We start from the raw sequence: 20,614 nt of genomic DNA, 5'->3' as shown, positions 1-20,614 counted from the left end.
GCGATTTTTGAGGCATAGTAGAACCAAACACCCAATCCCATTTTTCAAAATAATGCTCACATGGCGTAAGTTTTTTATTGTAATCATGATATATTTAGTAAAAATTTTTTGTTAATTCCCATTATTTTAGAATGCGTGACTAATTGATTGTTTAGTTTTCCACTATGTCCCCCTCCCCTACATATAAATGTGTTAAACATATCTTTTGTCATTTCAGATTTGATTCAAATTGTTTTTAAAATATAAGGAAAAATGCTTTTTTATTAAATTAGTCAAAATTGGAAACGCATACACCAAACGATCTTTTAGTTCGCTTTAGATTGTAACAAAAGCCGTACTATCTCAAATGCAAATGACCTCGACGAATAAATGAAGTGATTTGTGAAATTTGTAATAAATGTAGTTTGCAAGTGTTTCGTCATGATATTGAAAACTAGCGTTTTTTTCTTAAATTTAAAACACAATTTGCATAAAATTTAAAATTAAAACAGAGACTTTTTTATCACAGTTATGTTAAAAAAAAAGAGTTAGCGAAAGTTTCCACTAAAACTCGAAATTTCACTTCTTGGACGTCGCGACGCCAAACTGACAGTGATAAAAAAGCGTTATATTCTGGAACTTAATCAACCATAAGCCGTAAGCATTTGAACAAAAGGCGCATATTTGTTTTCCAACTAATTCTGAATTTTTTTTAATTTAAAAAATACAAATTAGGCAATTTTGTGCTCTCATGTTACTCCAATCAGTTAGTCGCGGTTTTGATCACTTCTTTCATTATTAAATATATAATATACCTCAAATAATATGACGCACTTTACTTTATAAAATGCATCTTACTTTATAAAAAATTCCGGTATTTTTAAATGGTAAAGATACAAATAAGAAAGTGCATCTCTAGGTTCTATAATTTGCTTTGAAAAATTTATTATGTTAAGCTGATTGTTTTATGGCGGTTATTAGACCCAAGCTCTGGCCTGGTCATTTTTGTGACAGCTCACTGCCGAAACCGAAACCTGAAAAGCGGGCTGGGTTTTAAAATTAGAACGATTTAGTTCAAATTATAAATTGCTTTAGCTTATTAGAGGGGATAAGCCGTTATTGATGTGGTAACAAGGGCCATAAAAGAAAAATGTTCTAAAGTTGATTCGGATTGTTGGATTTTCTTATGTAACAATATTCCCGTGATTTTGCTGTCTCATTTAATTTATTTTATGGCCTACAGGATCCTTTTCGAGTGACTTGGCCCCTCCTTGATGATGTTTGTTATACATCATAATGTTTTCGTTGCGTGGATACCTTGGCATTTTTCCCCCATTCTTGTTCACTTCTAAAATCCGTATTCGTACTTACTCCGTATCCTGGCACATTGCTGTAAACATGCTCACTATATTCCTCCAATAACAAGATCCATTGTTTCGAATAATCCAGCAGGTTTGTCATTATGCTAATAACGAATCATCAAAATTCCAGTCTGCTCTGACGCTCTCTCACTGTAATTAATGGGGGTATATTATGTGTTCGATTTAGATCTTAGTTTCCAGTAATCAAATTTCTATTAAAAGTTTCACTTCTCTGGTACGATTCCAAACCGCCGCCCAATTAACGTTTTTCGAGCTTGTCTTTTGTTTTTAATTCGGATCGTTAATTGGGACCGAATCCTGTGAAAGGGTTCCGGAAATTCGAGCTCTCTATCGGAGCTACTCAATTTGCAATGTGATGAAGTGAAAAAATCTTTTAAAAATCGGGCCCCATTGTACTAGATTTAATAAAAGAGGTTAAATTTAATAAAAACGGGGACCGAGCATGATGAGTATTAATGCAGCGACTGAGTTTTCAATATATTTATTTGGCTCTAATGGTCGAAATTTCATTTCAGTGTATCGGTGAGGTATTTGGGGTTATCGAATTTTTTCTCTTCGTACCCTATAGCGGAAGAAACATGGATGTAATGTTTCCGAATTAATTTATGAAATGTTAGCATCAATAAATCCCGCTCCGAATGTTTTTCTGGAGTGCGCTTGTTTAGCTCTGGATCGTCGCTGGAATTTTTTATTTAATTCGAATTTACCAATAACGTTTTTTTCTGGTTTCCTCCTCAAAAGCGTCTTATCTTTTCTTCATTGGAACTATTGAAAGTAAAGTTTTTCCGCAGGGTGAAAGTGTCTTTTTAACGATTTTTATACCTCCGCGTTGAATTGATTCAAACTCGTTATAAAGTTTTCTTTTCGGGATTTCAAAGTATTTAAGTTCATTCGAGGGCTGTGAATCCTCGAGAACTACAGCGTTTGTAACTTCTAACTGTATGACTGGTCTTCATTAAACTGAGGGGTCTTTAATTGTCCACTTGTGATTTATGGTTCGAATTTACAGGAAGTTTTTCACGAGGGGTGTGGCCAGGACTCGTTACGCATTCTTAGAAACTCATTAAAATATTAACATAAAAAATAACTGTCTTCAGATACAATCGCTTTTGATCATTGAATTTCACACGTTGATAACAGAACTATCTTAATTAACCAAAGTTGCGCCATTTAATAAGTTAGATATTGTGGTTAAGCTTATTAAAAGTTTTAGGGAAGTCCTTGTAGGCAAATAGTGATTATATACCAAAGGTGAGAAGACACTTTTCTGACACGAGCGTTATTATTTCCCGAGATCCGAAAGATTGAGGGAAATAAGAAAGCGCGGGTCACAAAACTCTTCTCTCCCGTGGTTTATATTCAAAGACGTATATAAGACGTTTGTTCTCATCTCTATTAAATATTTAGCTTACTATAGGCAATCCAAATACGTTTTTGTTTATCTACTTGTAGGAGAGAAATTTAATTTCACAGTAGTGAAAAAAATTACATTATGACGAGTGAATTTTCTAACAAACTGTTCTTTCAGTATATGTTAGGTGAAATAAATTAGTAATTTTCGTAATTTCCAATGGCGTTATTAGTTTTGAACCCGAAACAGAACATTCCAGTCCTTTGCTAGCAAAGCATCTATTGGAAAAGTTCTCAAATAGCAACCTCGTGAATGGCTTTAATAGTTGGGTCTCTTGGTGACGAGTTTCGTGGCGACGGACGCCAGAGCTGAAAGCAATCAGGGCTTTAGCGACGTACGTGATGCCGTCGAGGTTTGTTTGTCCATAAACACTATAACCTGGAGATCATCTCCGGCCTAATGAAGTGTGTGCTGTTTGCTTTTGAGATGGGGTTAGCGTCGAGATTATGTTTATGAGATTTCCCAGATCGACTGAATAACCAATCGAAGCGGGATTTGGTCCGTCTTTCGTCATGCATAAAGCGAATCTCAAATTTCAGGTGACGGCATCTTCTTAAATTCATTATTAAAATGGGACCGGGGCTTTAGTTGCGAGGATTAAAATAACACGAAGAAGAGTCAAAAAGCTCGGGGTTATCTGCCGCTCTGCATTATCCTCGCTGTTTATTCGCTGCGATGCGAAAAATAATTAGTAGGAGACATCTTAATTTCTTAGCAACCCAGTCGGAAAAGAAGATTCCTACTCGGCAAAGGAACAAACAAATTATTTTTAAGTCCGTAGCTACGGACGAAGCTCGAAAAAAGACAATTCTAGTAGAATTGCTGAAATGCTTCAAAATTAACTTCAGGATAATGAGACAAACGTTTTCATTGGTTCGTAATAAAGTTTATTTCGGAATTGATGGCAAGGAGTGGAGCTCCTCCCATGCATGCACGAATTTTTGTAAATACTTGTAAATAATTTAACTTGAGCGAAAAATGCGGGGTGCTTTACATGAACTTTCCAGACATCTCTCTAACTTCGTAACTAAATCCTGCTTCCCACATGTTGTCCTGGCCGGGCAAACACAAGCGCATTATATTCATTTTGATTCCAAAGATATCTGATGTTCACGTTCACGTTCAAAGTAGAAAAATATGTATTCCATTGTGGAAGGGAACAGTGTGATTTAAATATGTCTTTGACACAGAACTGCGCGCCATTGTCCAACAGACGAGCTTTGAGAGAGGCAACTCTAATCCCTGCGCTTCTTATTCTTTATATACGCATAGCATATCTGGAAAAATCGTCCGAGAAAAGAGATACAGAGCTGATATATTTTCGTCACAATTCAACGGTCGCAGCTCGTCTGAAAAATGAGATTAATGCCAAAGAATTGAGCGGATTTATTCGTATTGTAGGCAAATCTTGGCTTAACAGTAAATAATTCCATTTGCAAGTGGATACCGGCGACGTGAGTAGCGTGAAAATACTTCGATGGCCAATATTTAAAACTAAAAATGATAAGTAGAGCTGCGGCTACACATTTCATCGAAGCAAAGCTTTGATCTTGATGTCATAGAAAGAGGATATTCCTCACTCCTCACTGGCTGCAACATCTAAAAGTCCATATTTACTTATCAATGGACAAACAGCAATAACTTTAATACAAATCAAACGTTCGTTATTACGTTTTCTCTTTTATTAAGTGCTATATTTGTCCGTTTTGTTATTTGCAACCCTAAACCAAATATTGTGAGAAATGAAAAAGATAGTGAACACGAGTATAACTCGATATTATGTTACAGTCAAGATTCGAGATTGTTAGCCACTGGGGTGCAACCCTTCGGTTAATACTTTATACAGTAATCACTTTTCCAGGATGACTGTGTTATTGATACCAATGCTACCAAAATTCAATCAATTCTGGTATCCCGCGGCGATGACTCGCCTCTACATCACGTAGAAACTCTGCTACATAACATGCCACATGGAAAGGAATTAAATTTTATCATTATTATTGATGACAAAAAAACACAGAATCATGCTTATAGTTAATATTTGAGAATGAAGGGAGGTATGGAGAAAACAATTAATTTATTAAACTATCTTGAGTTTGTATTTGTTATTATTAAAAAATTATCTGGGAGCAATTATAAAATTTTTAACTAAAAATAATTATTTTCCTACGCTCCCATATGAAAGTGGCGTTTTCCACGCGGTTAAATGACTCCGAAAGTTGATGATTTCGTATATTCATATCTGAAAGTAAAAGTCACTAGTGCGATATGAATATATCCGCACAGATCTGTCAAAATTGACAAATGTAATTCTTGAATTTTTGTCTTAAATATCTAGACGATTTACTGTACACAACATGCATATTGGTAAAAATTAATTGGTTAGGTCGTTTCTGACAAATCAGTTTTGACAGGTTTGTGCGGATATATTCATATCACACTAATGAGTTTTACTTTCGTTAATGGATGTTCAAAAACATCAACTTTTATATAAGGTCGTAGAAAAATCATATTTAGAATAGATAAGAAATGAACTATTGTCAAGACTTATGGTTTCTTCCTGATGATGGAAGATCGTAGGAAAAATAGTGTACATAACTAGTCGGAAAGTGTTTTTCTTGCACTCGTACAATATCTGCACTCGACTGACGCCTCGTGCATCTACATTCACACTCGTGCGAAATTGGTCACTTTTTGTACTTGTTATGTACATTATTATAGAACACCGAAAAGACCTCATAGCGAAACGAGCGGTGATACGGCTCGACGGCGTAGCCGGAAAGCTGCATGTGAGCGAGCTTTCCCTATGAGCTTTTCGCGAGGGTACTGTACATGATTTTTTATACAGCTTAAAAAATAAATTAGAGAAATTTGGAGATTACAAAAAATGTATTTCTGGTGATTTTACTGCTTTTGACATGTTAATTAATCGTGCACAATTACAGACTTCTAGAGAACAGGGGACAGCTGTTAGAAAATTGTATTTAATGGTTTCTTCTTTCGTCATAGTAAAATGAAGAATGCGATTGAAATCGGATGAAAACCTAAAAAGGAATTCATTCGTTTGCGTCTTTATCAAGGTAGTTTTTATAACAAAAAACGTACCCAAGTAAGCAGCTCGATCGTAACTGTTTACTCATTGGGTGGTATTAATAAAAACTAGCAATTGCTTATACTTACGATTTTATAAGTAAATACTTATATTGGTATTAATAAAGTTTTAGCTATTGCTGATTGCTTTTTAGCATAAGCTTTTGCTTGTAGTAAGTACTTACAAGCATAAACTACTAGATGTATTAATAAAAACTAGTAGATACTTAATGCTATAAGTAAATACTTATAAATTTACCAGTCTGCTCATCAGCCTGTTGATGCACTGGTATTCAAGATGTTTTGTAAATTATGAGAAGTAAAAACATATAAAACCCGACGAGAAGACCTTTTAGAACGTGAATTCATAAAAATGTACCGATTTTTACCCCATCACATTCAATGGATGGCTAAACATTTTTTGGGAAAACATGATAGAGAAAACTAGTAGAGAAGCGCTTAATTCATTCGAAAAAATTATTTTTTAACGATATACGGCAAACCCTTGTAAAATTTATATTTGTAAAATTTTTTGACATTTTTTAAGCGGAAACGAGTTTTCAAGTTTCCAACTAAGTGTCGGGGAAGATGTTGGGAATAGCCAACCTACGGTTTCAAAATATTCTAAATATTTCTTAGCATTTTGGAATAGGTGTCGGGATTTAATAAATACTGTAGGTATTCAATTCCATTACGATTAATTTGTTCAAACTTTAACTTTTAAAGGCTCCGAAATCACTCAAAAATAAATAATTAGCTGCTAGGCAACTACTTCTTTTGGTTATAAGTAACCTATAATCCATAATATTTAATGATTTAATAATTTACTAATTAATATTTTCATTTAAAACTCATAGAGAGTAACAATATTTTTGAAATATATTGCAGCTTAAATTTGTAACAATTAACATTTACTAAATAATAATAATAATAATTGTATTATAGTAGACCTATGTCTAAGCACTTTCTGAAAAACCACTAGCATTTACTAGTAAGTATTAGCAACAAGTACCTTCTTATTATTAATACGGATTTAAGTAATTGCTTTTACTACTTGCTAATGCTAAAAAGTAGAAGCAAATGCTAGTAAGCATTTACTTATAAGCATTTACTAGTTTTTATTAATACCACCCAATGACTAGAAGTCCGAAACTGTTTATTGGATAAATTTCTAAACTAATAAAAATATACAGAAGAAAGAGTAATTTCATTGGATGGTGATGACAAAAAACGCATAAAACAAAATATTTAATTCGAACTCTGCATTGATTGCGTAACTATTTCTGGTATGTTGAAAACCGCCACAAAATTCTAGTAACAGAAAAATGAAAACTACAGTTCCTGACTTTTGTCGTATGAAATTCCTTCTTCTCATCATCAAAGGGTGGGGTTTCCCGCTAACCCAATTTAGAAAACCGCATTAGCTTATTTTCATTTCTTTTTCTGATTTATCGGTGTCGTCCTCTAGGACCCACTTCCTTTTTCCTCTTTTGTCCTGTCCACAAAGCCGAATTGAAGCCACAAAGGTAATAAGAGACATGTTTTGCTTTAAAAATATCATTTTCGACATAATACGCAAACATAGCCGCCCCGTGAAATGAGCGATGGATCCATTCATTCGTAAATGAAACAAGAAGCGTTTGTTCGGTACACGTGAATAGGAAGGCACATGTCGTCGACACGTGACGACATAATCGAGCGCTGTATGCAGATCGAACTTTGTGTATTCCACTTCCAAAGCGTCACTTACAGGTACTCCACTGGGATTAATTTGACCGTTACAATGGTTTAAATGCAGTAATCAGGCGAAATTTCTCGAGTAAATGGGCGTGTTGCGTAAACATCCGACTTAAATTGACATTTCCTCAAATTATTCATTACACTAATTGGTGTATAATGAGGCAGAGATTATTGTGATCAAAGCGTTTGATTTGAGATGTTTCTTGTTGTGGGGAGATGCCGAGATTGCCAATTTGATGTCTTTTATCGATAAGCGCATAAAGCAAGGTAAAGGGATGAAATAAACAACATATTAGACACGTTTGTTGCGTTAAATGTTACTTCGAGTCGTGCTCTCAGATTTCTAGTTCTACTTGGGCAAACCTGGGGAATTAACTTAATGTGCACTTGCAGCTCTCATATTAATAACTAGTCTTTTTGATGCAGCGCCTGTGTGCCTGCAATCCAAATTAGTTTCGCACAGGTCGCTCACTTTGACAAAAATTTGAAAAAAAGAAACAGCAATGTCAATCAGATTTGCCAAAATGTGTTTTACTTTGGGATCAATTAAATTGAAAAATTATCCGAGACCAATTACAATATTTTCTATTAAAAAATTTGGAGGAACCAAATATTTGGAGATTATAAAAAATTGTAATTTTGGTAGTTTATATCTTTCAGTAACGAAATTTGGCAAGGACTATTGTTTGAGGAAGTATAAGGGGTAGAGGGTAGATGAAATGAGATAATCAACCGCTCTCGATGAATGTTATTTTAACACTGTCTATTCTGACTATTCAACAATAATTTACATACTATTGGCTTACTTATTTACAATTATTTCTACACATTAAACTACGTTTTGCTGAGTGGACAAATGAAACTATTGTTAAGGTGGCAATAATGCCTTAACAACTATTTTTTACACGTTTATTTATCCTGCCTAATTACAAAGTTTTAGGGAAATAGGACAAATTCTAGAAAATTTTATATTAAGATATTCACATTTTCTTAATAGTAAAATGGAGAATGTGATTAAAATCGGATTGAAACTCAAAAAAGAATTCATTGATTGGCTCGCATTATCTTTATCAAAACAGTTTTTATAACAAAAATGCACTCAAATCACCAGCTCGATCGTAACTTTTCACTCATTGGCTAGATGTTTAAAACTGATGTTTATTGGATACCTGCATACCTACATTTCTAAGCTAATTAAATCATGCAGTATAAAGAATCATTTTATTGGATGGTGATGACAAAATCGCACAAATCAATAGAAATCAAACTCCGAATTGTTTGCGTAACTCTTTCAATCACTTTTGTTTGTAGAATGAGAAGGCAAAGAATGTGCCCAATTACAAAATTCTAGAGTAAAAACTAAAAAAAAGTTTAGGTTTTTGAACCATAATTTCATTTTGAAGCTATAAAATGGTTATTATTTGCGTTGGGTGAAAACGGGCGAACTCCGGTTATGATTAAATCATAAAATATCTATTTGTATTTGACTTGTCAATTATTTGAAAAATTTCGGAAAAAAATGGGTCAAATTCGATGTGCAAATTTTTTTTGTACTGTAGATATGAATTCAGAACCTCAAACTTTAGCAAAAAAAAAAAGTAGTGTAAGTATGAACTTCAAGGCGATAATGAGTGCCGTCCTGGAAGAATTGGCAAATAAACGGAGGTGAAAATACCAAAGGCAAATATTGTTATGGCCTGCAGTGCAATTTTTACCAATTGTTATTGCAGGGAGCACGGCAGCACTAGTATCTTATTTAGCCATCAGCACTATCTACTCGAATACTTATCTATTCGTTCTTTCAATAACATTTTAAATGCTTGTCGGAGTAGGGTATTAAAGTTTTATTATAATTATTGTCGATATTTTGCTATTCGAGTTGATTGAACATCGAGCGTAAACAGAAAAAAATCAGTGCATTTTAATTGAAGTAGCTTTCCATTGACATTATTGACTGATCCGAATTAACCCGTTGTAATAAAGGACGGCCATCGAACCAAATTAGATCAAAAAATGTCCGCTTGAATAAAACAGTCGTCCAAAATCAGTGCGACGCTTTGGAATTAATTTCCGGCATGTTTGCGGTTAAAAGTCGAAAATAATCAACGGTCGCACAAAACCATATCTGAATGTAAGTTGTCGGTTGGGGCGCCGTTATTGTTTTAATTAACCGAATTCATGTCTAAAGCGAATGTCTTTTATGGCTGCATCGAGCCCAAATGTTTACTGCTTTTGCACTGCGGCCGGTAATCGAAATGCTATGTAATGCTGCATAAAGATAAATGGGGGTGCAGTTTACCTAACCGCGGGGAGTGACGCCGGCGGCGTTTACTCCGCCGCCACCACACCACATTCTATGCTGCCGTCGACAGACGAACCGCCCTCCGTGTGACGGAATGCGCACCAAACTAGATCAAATTGCTCACTTGTTGACTTTGCTTCTGGTGATGTCTTGGAAAAACAAACGCCGCTTTGCATTTTTTCGGTTCATACTTTGGTGGAGAAAAGCAAACAGATTACGAGCGAGTCCCACACACTATTTTTTCCACGTAATGATGTCTTGTTCCAGGTTCTTCTATTTATACCACTTCTCGTTCTACGCTTACCACTATCGATTCAATGGCCAATACAGCAGCCTGGCTCTAGTGACCTCGTGGCTCTTTATACAGGTAATTATTTTTCCCATTTCAATAATTAATCGTCTTGGAAACTTCGCCACCTCTATTCCTAACTTATTTCACGGAGTTCTGGAGCGTACACTTTATCGATAAGGACCAAGGCGTGTCGGAATCGCATCAAAATTCAACAGTCGACCGGTTGTTTTTCGCAAGTGCACGCCTGCGGCTGAAAGATGTATTAGGAAATATGATTTTTTAATAGTTCCAACACGTCACGAAGATTGCGTTAGATAGCGGTCTTTTCAAGGGTTCGACATCCAACTTCTGCTCGTTGCCAATTTAAAAGTTCCGCTGGTAATTTTGTACTGAGATAATTGGATATGTATAAAATTTATTTTCTCGAACTTTTGCGTCCGGTGTCAGCGGAAGAGCTTTATTAAGCGAGCTTTTGCTTTTGTACTAACATTTTTTACCGAGACGACGTTACGCGAATAATGCAATTAGTGAGGTATGTAGTGAAGTGTGAAGTTCTAATTAATAATGTAATTGTAGAATAATTCGCTGCAGCGTGTCTCTTTTATAAAGATGCAGAATTTAAAGGTGATACTATTTCAGAAAAAGACAATAATTCTCCTTAATTAAATAGTTTATTTCATTTAAATGAAGTTCATTATTAAAAAAAATCGCATTTTTGACTCTTTGACTTTTTCCGTTCCCCATTTCTGGCACTCGTTTCGCTTTTAATTTGTTGTTTGCAACAGATCACAATTTGATTTTTAATAAGGTAACTTTTATGAGTGTCGAGTTTTCTTTTGATACTTTGGTAGTCGCTCCGACCGCTATTCATTAATTCCCTCCTCTTTCAACTTGGCCATACTCATTGGCGATCTTTGCAATATTTTACTCGCTTTTCTCTTCTCTCTTTCAAACGAAACGCACACAGGAAACAAACAATTTCTTCCGGTCACTGATTAAAAATCAATCAAGTACGGCTTATTCCGTCTGAAGAGGAAATGATTCCGATGGGGGACGGACGCTTCCTCCCAGCAACGACGTGGTGAAATTTTTAGGTGGAGCAAAAATACGTTTAAATCGTGACATTTCCATTTTCTAAGGACAACGTGATCCAGCCGCCCAGTACGGCGCCATATGTGGCAGGAAAACAATGGAGGCTCTTGCTTCTCCCGGACGACTTTGCCCCCGACCGTGTTTGTTATTTGCGAAGCTGAATCTGACAAGTGTATGATATTGTCACGTTTTAAATGTTGATGCCATTACATGGGGCTACTTATTTCATTTTGGTGCGAGAGTGATAGGGCTTTGTGTTTTACATTAGCGACGAACTGACACTTGTAATCGACAGGCGCTTCTTCGAAAAATAAAGTCAATCAAATGGAGATTTTAGAAATAAACTGAGACGAGAGTCTCGCATAAATAAATGATTACTTCTTTGATGAAAACAAATTTGGCTACGAATACGTTGTGACCCAAAAAATCTTTTTACGCAAAATTTTATGCAGAGACAATTCAACAGGCAGAAATATGATACGAGCAAAAATTGTGTTTTTAATCTCATCAGTAGAAATTTCACCGTTCAAAAAAACATTTCTTTATTTCTGTTCTCAAATATGAGATTAGTGCATTTCTGGTTTTGCTGGTTTAGACACTAAATAAAAATATGTTTCTGCAATGTTTAGCGCTTTATTGCCAGTCACATTTATTTATTAGCCGAGATAAAATACTAGTATTAATGATTATTACATTTTGTCACGCAACCACGAATAAGCCGCATAAAGTCCTTTTGTTATTTCGTAATTTATGAGAGGTGTACTTTTACTTTAATTAATTACTTAAATTAACATAAATTAATCGAAAAATAATAAGACTAAGTAAAAAGTGATATGTAATAAGGAAATTATTTTGTCAGTTGGATAGATCACGAAATTAGTTAATTTATTAATTTTATCAGTCTTCTACATTAGAGGACTAATAAGTTAGTGTGTTTGTTTATTCTTGTCTAAAAATATCTGCAAAAAGTAAAAACCTTAGAAGCTGAAAATTTTGAAAATAAAAACGAGAACGTGAAAAATTGGGAAATTTAAATCAAGATAATTTTACAAACTCTCTCGAGTTTTCGATTAGATTTTGTTACTTATTTTCCGAAATTCAGTTCGAATATAAATGTATGTATTGTACAGACTCCAATCGAAATTTGTAATCTACCTAAAGAGCCCGGACACAACCTGAAAAATTTAAAGAATTTAAATAAAAAGAAATCAAGTTACAAAATATAGGGCCGGTTTACAGAAGCTAAGTTAAATAATTAATTTCGATTAAATAGTTAAAATCATGTTAAAGTGCATGTGATCATTTTTCCGCCAATCAAATGTCAGCAATCGTCAAATTAGTTGCAAGATTAACTTAATTTCAATTAAATTATTGTGTAAACCGGCCGCTAAATTTTCTAAAGCATTAATATGATTCAGAGTCAAAAAAATACAAAGAAAATCTGATAGATAGAAAGAAGTCTAAACATGTTCCTATAAAAATAAAAACAAACGAGGATACAATCTGCCTTGAATTTAAAATTTTTAATTTAAGCTGATGGAAAAACTAAAATTCTAGTAATTTAAAGCATCTAATAACAAAAAAATCTGTAAACGGGAACGGGAGAACTGAAAATTAATATGTATGTATAGTAAAATTCGACGAGGATCTGGAATAAATCTAAAGATTCTAGAAATCCTAATCTGCCAGAATAAGAGAAATTATAATTTTAAGATAAACATGAGAATCTTTAAGGTTTTAAGTTCTAATACAGTGAAGATGTGAAATTCTGAGCACAGGAACTCTAAGCTGGTAAAGTAACCCAAAAGGTATAAGGCTATATAGCAGCAGTAAAATTATCCCATTGTGTAAAAGTTAACTTGTCTACAATAGAAAACATCCCAGAGTTGTAAACCATCTGGTTGTACCGCAGCGCTTACTTTGGTCACTTCGACCAGTCCCGGCTTAATAATATTTAAAAATTACAGAAACATGTGCATGAATTACATCAAACTTGGACAAAGAGATTATTATTAATCGCAGATTACCCACATTTCTATTGTTTTTCTTAAAGAATGTAATAAATGGTAAATTTAGCACCGCAGATAAATCCTAATTTTATGATTACTAAAATATTTTAAGCCGGTTCTGGTAAGTTCAGGCAAACCATGATTTATTGTTGGGACACGCGCTTGCCGATAAGGGTACAAAAGAAATGATAATTGACGGTCAAAATTTTTATTAGTGCAATATAGCCTTATAGCTTTTGGGTTACTTTACAACCGATTAAAAATTTTAAACCGGCAATCACTTTAAAATAAAATATGTATAATGTTACTTTTAGGTACACTGACCAATGCTCTGACATTCTCCGAGTCAACTTTAATTTATTTTGGACGACCCTCTTATAATCAAGCAATCCACAAAAATACAGGGTGTTAAGTAACATTACGACCAAAGCGAAGCGAAAGGGGTGATGGAGGCAGCCGTGAAAAGTAATGTTTCGAAGTTTTTTTTCGGGTTTTCTTGAACCGTTCAAGAGTTAGAAGGGTTTGTTTGTAACCAATCAGCGATCAATTTGCAAAAGACTACCGAATTTTGAATCAGAATCATTCTAGGAAATTTTTTGAATAATGCTAGACTGACAGTTATAATTTTATACCAGTGGCGTAGTTGATTTGCAATTGTGAAAATAAACTTATTTGCTGCACAATACGGCTATTGTTATTAAGGCGGTAACATGTTTGTAATTATACAAAATTTTGATCATTTTGAGAATTTATTAAAAATTTGTTTCAGCGTCGTTATTTAAACAAAATTGCAGTAGTTTATTTGATTTTTTTAGTTGATTCCAAAATAGTTTACCTTCCTTGTTTAGCCATTGCTGTATGGCCGTAACGTTACTTAACACCCTGTATTTTAAGAAACTGAAAATTAGGAATTTTGAATATGACGAAGATTTTAAGAATAGAAAAGATTAAAAAAATTAATTGATTTAAAAGAACTAAACTGAGGAGTCTAAGCAATTTAATAGCTATTTAACAAACAAGTTGGTAAATCAAAACTAATAATAATTGAGCGACTTTAACCGGCACGAACGTAGTGAGTGCCGTTAATAAGCCAGATTATTAATCGCCCATTAATCATAGAGTTAGTTACAAAACTTTTCCGGTGATCGAATATTGAAAAATTCACCAAAAAAAGAAAATTGGTACAAAGGTGGTTATGCAACTAAAAATGGTTATGCAACGAAAATAAAAGTGAGGTTTTGTGTATGATGGATGTGCCTGTAATTCCAAACGATGTCTATTGAACTGGGAGTCTCTTGTTAAGTCTAAAAATTGTCATTTTGATTTGGTATTAGTGAACAAACAGATCCAGGGCCTTCAGAACCGCGTCTTCAAATCATTATTGAATTTATTTTGAATTGCGTGTGAAATTGGTTGCCTATAATAAACACATTTCATGCATATCATGCATTAATGGTACCTAAAAACAAACGATCGTCGGAAAAAAAAGTTTAAACAATTTAAATTCTGCAATAAAAGAAATCAATCTTTTTTTGTCCGAAAGCATTTTATTCAGAAATTAAAGCTTTCTCAAGATAATATAAAAAAATTTAAAAACACATGAATCAAGTTCCATTGTTAAACAAACGAGAGTATGTATTTGTTAAATCTGTCGTAAAATTTGTTAAATTGAAAGGATTGGGTCAGTGTCGCCACTAGGTGCAAGAAACAACGAGAATATAAAAAACAAAAAACAAAAAATATAAACAGCAGTGTACAACATGAGCACATTACAACAAGTGTTCTTAAACTATTCCAAAATCTTTGAAGTCTCTGGTAGAACTTTGGTAAATACCATGTGATGCGGTATCGACCTACTGGGAAAATTTTCTTGATATTCTCGAACCGCTTGCTGCTAGCTCATTGATCAAGTATCTTCTTGTTCCTAAACGAAAGACGTTAGGACAAAAAAATTCTGCCTGTTTTCTCGATCCATAAAGTTCCCAGTCTTACAACTTTACAGACGGCCGTCTATTAAATAAAAACTAAATAATCTGAAGGATTTCAAGAATTTGCAGAAAAATTGACAGAGTTTGAAGCAACAGAATCTGAAAGTTTATTTTATCTTTTTGTTTTTTCTTCTACTTTAATTTTAATTTCGTGTTTTTTTTTGTGTTCGCCTAGTAACAGACATATTGGAATATTTATTGAGTAATTGAAATTGCTCAAATAATCGGTTCGTTGCATCTACCGAACGTCGTCAGTCTTTGTCCTAATCAACCTTATAGGTACTTCTCTCCATTAATAACATAACTAATGCGAAGCGTCTTGTTCACATTAGACAATTTCATGCAATGTAATAATAACGTCGGGACGTTAGTTTCAATGGTTGAGTTCAGTATTTTAGTGTTTCTTTGTACCAATTTAGAATCCTAACAAACATATATTCGGAGCGATCACACTTTCCTTCCATCATTAAAATTTCAGAACGGTTAGTTTCAGCAAACACGCCATTGTTATTAATGAAACAATGAACAAACAACAAGCCCTTGGAAGAACTAAAAACACTCATTTATCGACCCAACTGAAAATAATACCGGTTAATTTTTTTCTTTGTTCTTTTCTAATAAGTAAATTAAAAATGGATTAAAGGTCAGGCTCCACAATAGAGAGGCGCAACTGAGCGGAATAATTCAGGTTTAAAAAGGGTTTTCTAAAAAAGTTTCATTACATCATATCACCTCTCTTCAAATTCATGTGTATCAAAATTTGACACCTGTCACTTGTTCCAGCATTCGATGGTGTACTTTTTCCATCACTACGAATTACCAGTGATCTTACAACAAGCCCACTTCCAGCAATTTATAATCCGAAACAGCCAACAGCAGCAACAGCAACGTGAAACTCTTCCCGCTCAGGTTCCTCAGAATACAATTACAGTTCGTTTGACTGAACTTTTTTCCGCTGTGAGGCCATCAGCGACTACTCAAACGTCGAATAGTCAGGTGGCCACGTCCACTAACACGACGTCTACAGTGGGCACCACAGCCCAACCAGTGACCTCGAGCCAAACAAGCCAGACGACGCCGGCATTAGTGGAGTCGGCCTCGGCGCAGACACCCCCAAGTGCAGAAACGGCTGTAGCTGCAATCCAAACTAATGATTTGACGCCCAGGCTTCCCACTGGAGGTTCTGATCAACCATGAATGTTTTTAAACTGGATCTCTGTTGGAAAACGAAGCGTTTAGAAATGACGGCTCCTGGAAAAAATTCAAAAACGGAGTCGTTATTTTTCAACGCGGCGCTTTAAGATGGAGGGAGTGCTGAGGTGGAGATGTAAATACATAGACATTGTCTTTGTTGCTTTGTAATGTATATAATTGTTATTTTTTTCATAGGTGGTGTAGAATGTATAATTATATTATAAATTAATAAAAGTTTCAACACTTCTTTGTTGTTTATTGTCTAGATTTATGAATGTTCGAGTAAAAACAAAAAATTATTCGAAAAATTGTGAAAAATATTTTTTTCTATTTTGATCTTACAATAACGATTTTGTGCAACTGTTTTGGACTCAAAACAGTACTACAATGAACAACTTTGTAGCATCAAAAATGGTAACTTTGATATAATATGGTTGGTACCAAGCGAAGCTACACAAAACATCTACTGAGCTCTCTAGCAACCCGCCACTACACAGGGTCCGGCAATACTTGTGTCTACCCCAACATAGTCTTTAATTTTGAAGATAAAATTTTGAAAATTTGCATACGCTCATAGTTGACAAAGCTCTAGAAGCTGACGCGACAATTTGTTTTTATCACCGATAGTTTTGGCGTCGCTACGCTTTAAAAATGTAATTTTTAACTAATTATGGGGATTGTGAAATCAAGCGCTAATTTAATTTTTTTCAATATAAATGTGTTAAAAATATCTCAGTTGTCATTTTAGTTTTAAAGGAAATTGCATTCAAAATTTGAGGAAAAAATGCTGTTTTATCAAATTAGTTAGTCACAAATGTCATCATCGTTTGGTTCGCTTTAGATTGTAACAAAAGTCTCACTTGGTGAAATTGTCGCTTTGTCGATCTTGACGATTCATGGTTTCCAAAAAGTGCAACATGCCCGAGTTAAAAACTTTTGAGCTTTGTCAACTATGAGCGTATGCAAATTTTCAAAATGTTCTCTTAAAAATTAAAGACGATTTTGGGGGTGTTGCTGGACCCTGTAATGAAGCTGATAAAAGTCAAGGATATAAATGTCATTTCATCACGTAAAGCAAATCAACAGCAACAAGCCTAACCTCAAAACGAAATAAATAACTTTTCTTAAGTTTGAAAAAACGCCGAAATAGAAAAAATAGTATACAAATACGTGTTACAATGACTAATTGTAACACTCGTACCTTGTTGACAATCGTGCAACCAGATGTACTCGTTTTATAAATTGAGTCAAAGTAGCACTTGTTTTTTAATATACAAGGTGTTTATAAATGTTTCTAGCATCAAGCGTGGCTTCGGAATTCCTGTCGTAGACTATTTTGCCGCTTTGTTTTCATTGTGAATATAACTATTTTGAAAATTATTTATACTGTTACTTACTTCAATGACGTTTTAGTTACGGTTTTGTGTCCAAGTTTTTCATTTTCTGATTGTAAACCACAACTAGAACAGTTTATTTCTCAAAACTTACTTTGCTTCATGTTTGAGGTTAACAGCAAATGTCAGTTGACAAATCGAAACCCACATTTGTAAGAAGCGGCACATTTCTTTGACATTTCATAGCCACCCTTGATGCTGGAAACATTTATAAACACGTTGTACTATTTTAATTTTGATAAATTATAAGTGTTCAAATGAATTCAAAGAATCTTGATCGTGCAAATAAATTTAAACGTTTAGACACAAATTTACGAGTCAATAAAATTTGTACGTATTCACAGACCTGCAAAGACAACAAAACTGAGGAACACTGCAGACATTCAAAGAATCTAGGGGCCAGTTTCATAATCATTTTAAAGTTTCTTTAAAATTTAAAACGAGTTTTTGTCATAGAAACAGATTGTTGTAACAATACTTTAGCTAAAGGCGTCTTTAAGCGAAGATTATGAAATTGGGACTAAGATTTAAGAAATTAAAAAACAAATATATCAAGTTTAAAGAATCTAGGAAATAACTTACAGAAATTGAATGGTGTTATGCAACAAAGATCCAACCAACAAAAAATTTTTAATGAACTTTATCGGGTTATTAAATCGATAAAAATTGTCACCATCTGTTAAGCCTCACATGGACCTTAAATTCTTAAAGCTAATAGTCCAACTGAGGTGCTACATCAGTTTTACTACACTTTTACACTACAGAATCGGTAAAATTATGGCTTGAATAGCCATGATCTCCGTTTTTAGACGACACTGGCTGGAATTTAAACTTAACTATTTAATTTGTAATATGTGCCAATTCTGAAACAGAACATTAGACGATTTTCTGGACGAACACGACGACGGAATTCCAAATTCAAATGTAAACAAAGGAGACTCTTATTTAAAAAAAAAAGAGTAACTAGGGTACGGATTTCCTCAATTTTACTCGAAAATTAAAAGTGTCTCAACCTTATTTTTCCTCCAGAAATTTGTTTGTAGTCTTCAAATTTAAAATGACCGAGTTACGTACGCAATGCTGATTTTTTTGAACTCCTGCAATTTCTCCGGAATGTCTACAAGAACTGTAAAATTATCACCAAATTGTTGGAGCACCAGCAATATGTATTTGTTTTTATTATTGTCTGTGCAAATTATTAGATATTTTATCATCATATTTTGTGTTTAGTAAAAAACAAAGTCAGTTGCTTCTAGGGCCATCAAAATTGACATTTATCTATTACAGGTACCTTACTTATCTCTTTTAAATCTTGCTGATTTCTAAAATTGGTTCTTTGTAAATCAGTAAATTCTCGGCTGGAAAATGACGTTTGTTTCATTTATGAGTGCTCAAATCTTCCTGTATATGCTACCATGTTAAAAGGGTAATGAAGAATACTAAAGGATTTATAATATGTACATACGATATAATTAGATTTTATACTCTTGTACAAGGAATTTTTGTTGCAAATATTAAAAAAATATTAAGATTTTGCATACCATGGTAACCTAAATTTTTAAACCATATGATGGCAGAATATATCATCTACTTTTAAAATATAGAGCGAGATGAAATTGATATCAATGAGATTAATGTTAGGGTCTACTCTGCACGAACACTAAACGTGCTTTATGTGAGCTTCATTGAATTAAGTGAACAGAAAATAAGCTTCAAGCATTAAAATAACTTTTTTTTCAATTTTCTTTCATACAAACTGCAGAGTAATGTGCTTATTTTTTTTACTACGAGGGAGCTCTTTTAAATAGAGATATCTTTTGCACAATCGCTAATTTTTTATGTTTAAAACCATTTGGAAGAAAACAAATTAGCTGATAAAAATTCGTACGGTAATGATAATGCTGAAAGTTTAAAATTGAGTCGTCAGTCAGCAGCGCGTGCAATGCGATTTAAAAAGAAAAAGTTGGTAATGAAGAGAGTGTATGGAGGATGCCAAGCAATCGCATACACGAAGAAGTGAAAGCCTGAGGGTGTTGTGGGTAATTATGTGGCTCAAAGGAAAACTAGCGAGCAACGCAACGCCAGCCGGCAAACGCAGTAATTAGAAATCGGTTTGAGCTCAGCTGCCTTTTGTTCGACTCCTACAAATGATATTGCCTCTTTCATCCTACAAAGGAAACTAAAATATAAAGTAAGTCACTAGTAAAATTAACTTATCTCACCCAATAATGAAACTGTGATCGACAAGCAATATTTGCCATTTCGAAAGCGGATACTGATCATTTCTGATCGAACAAATTTCTCAGTATTTCGGACTTTTCTCCTGCCAATTCTCGTGCTCATTACTGAAACCTGGCGAAAGAAACAATAAATGGGAAATCTTTCACGTATGTGCACTTATTTTGCTGTTTGCGCTCAATTATGAAAAGAGCAGCCGGAAATATTTGCTTTAGAAATTCGATATATTTTCAAGAAGTGTATTATTCGGTCTCAATACACTTGTAGGTACACACTTGAGGCTCCGTATTATTGTGTTTTGATATTTTCTTACAAATTGTGAATATCTCATTTTTGTGATGCCTTAGAACTCGATAACGCTTGTTGCAGTTACAAAGAGGTCGAACTCTGGCTACAATAGGACTTCACTTTGTGCTTTTTAACAGTGCTTGTTTACGAAAATTGGGTATTATCGATACTGAATTCGTTAAACCCAGTTTTCTTTCGCGGAGGCAACTCGCTAT

General features: G+C 34.1%; 1 protein-coding gene across 2 annotated transcripts in view; it reads left to right on the top strand.

Moving 5' to 3' along the window:
• LOC148181340 (membralin) overlaps positions 1 to 16,725 on the top strand; it is a 41,694-nt gene extending 24,969 nt beyond the window's left edge. For both annotated transcript variants that reach the window (XM_088032780.1, XM_088032788.1), the window contains 2 exons: positions 10,172 to 10,271; positions 16,069 to 16,725. In XM_088032780.1, the coding sequence (XP_087888906.1) occupies positions 10,172 to 10,271; positions 16,069 to 16,482 (514 nt within the window). In that variant the 3' untranslated portion in view covers positions 16,483 to 16,725. The remainder of the gene's footprint in view (positions 1 to 10,171; positions 10,272 to 16,068) is intronic.
• Positions 16,726 to 20,614: the final 3,889 nt, after the last annotated feature.

Source organism: Gnatocerus cornutus, chromosome 1 (assembly GCF_029298725.1).
Source record: "Gnatocerus cornutus isolate USDA-ARS CGAHR chromosome 1, icGnaCorn1.1, whole genome shotgun sequence".
In the NCBI taxonomy this organism is placed as follows: domain Eukaryota; kingdom Metazoa; phylum Arthropoda; class Insecta; order Coleoptera; family Tenebrionidae; genus Gnatocerus; species Gnatocerus cornutus.
Note: the sequence above shows the minus strand (reverse complement) of the source record. Positions and strands in the feature narration are given on the sequence as shown.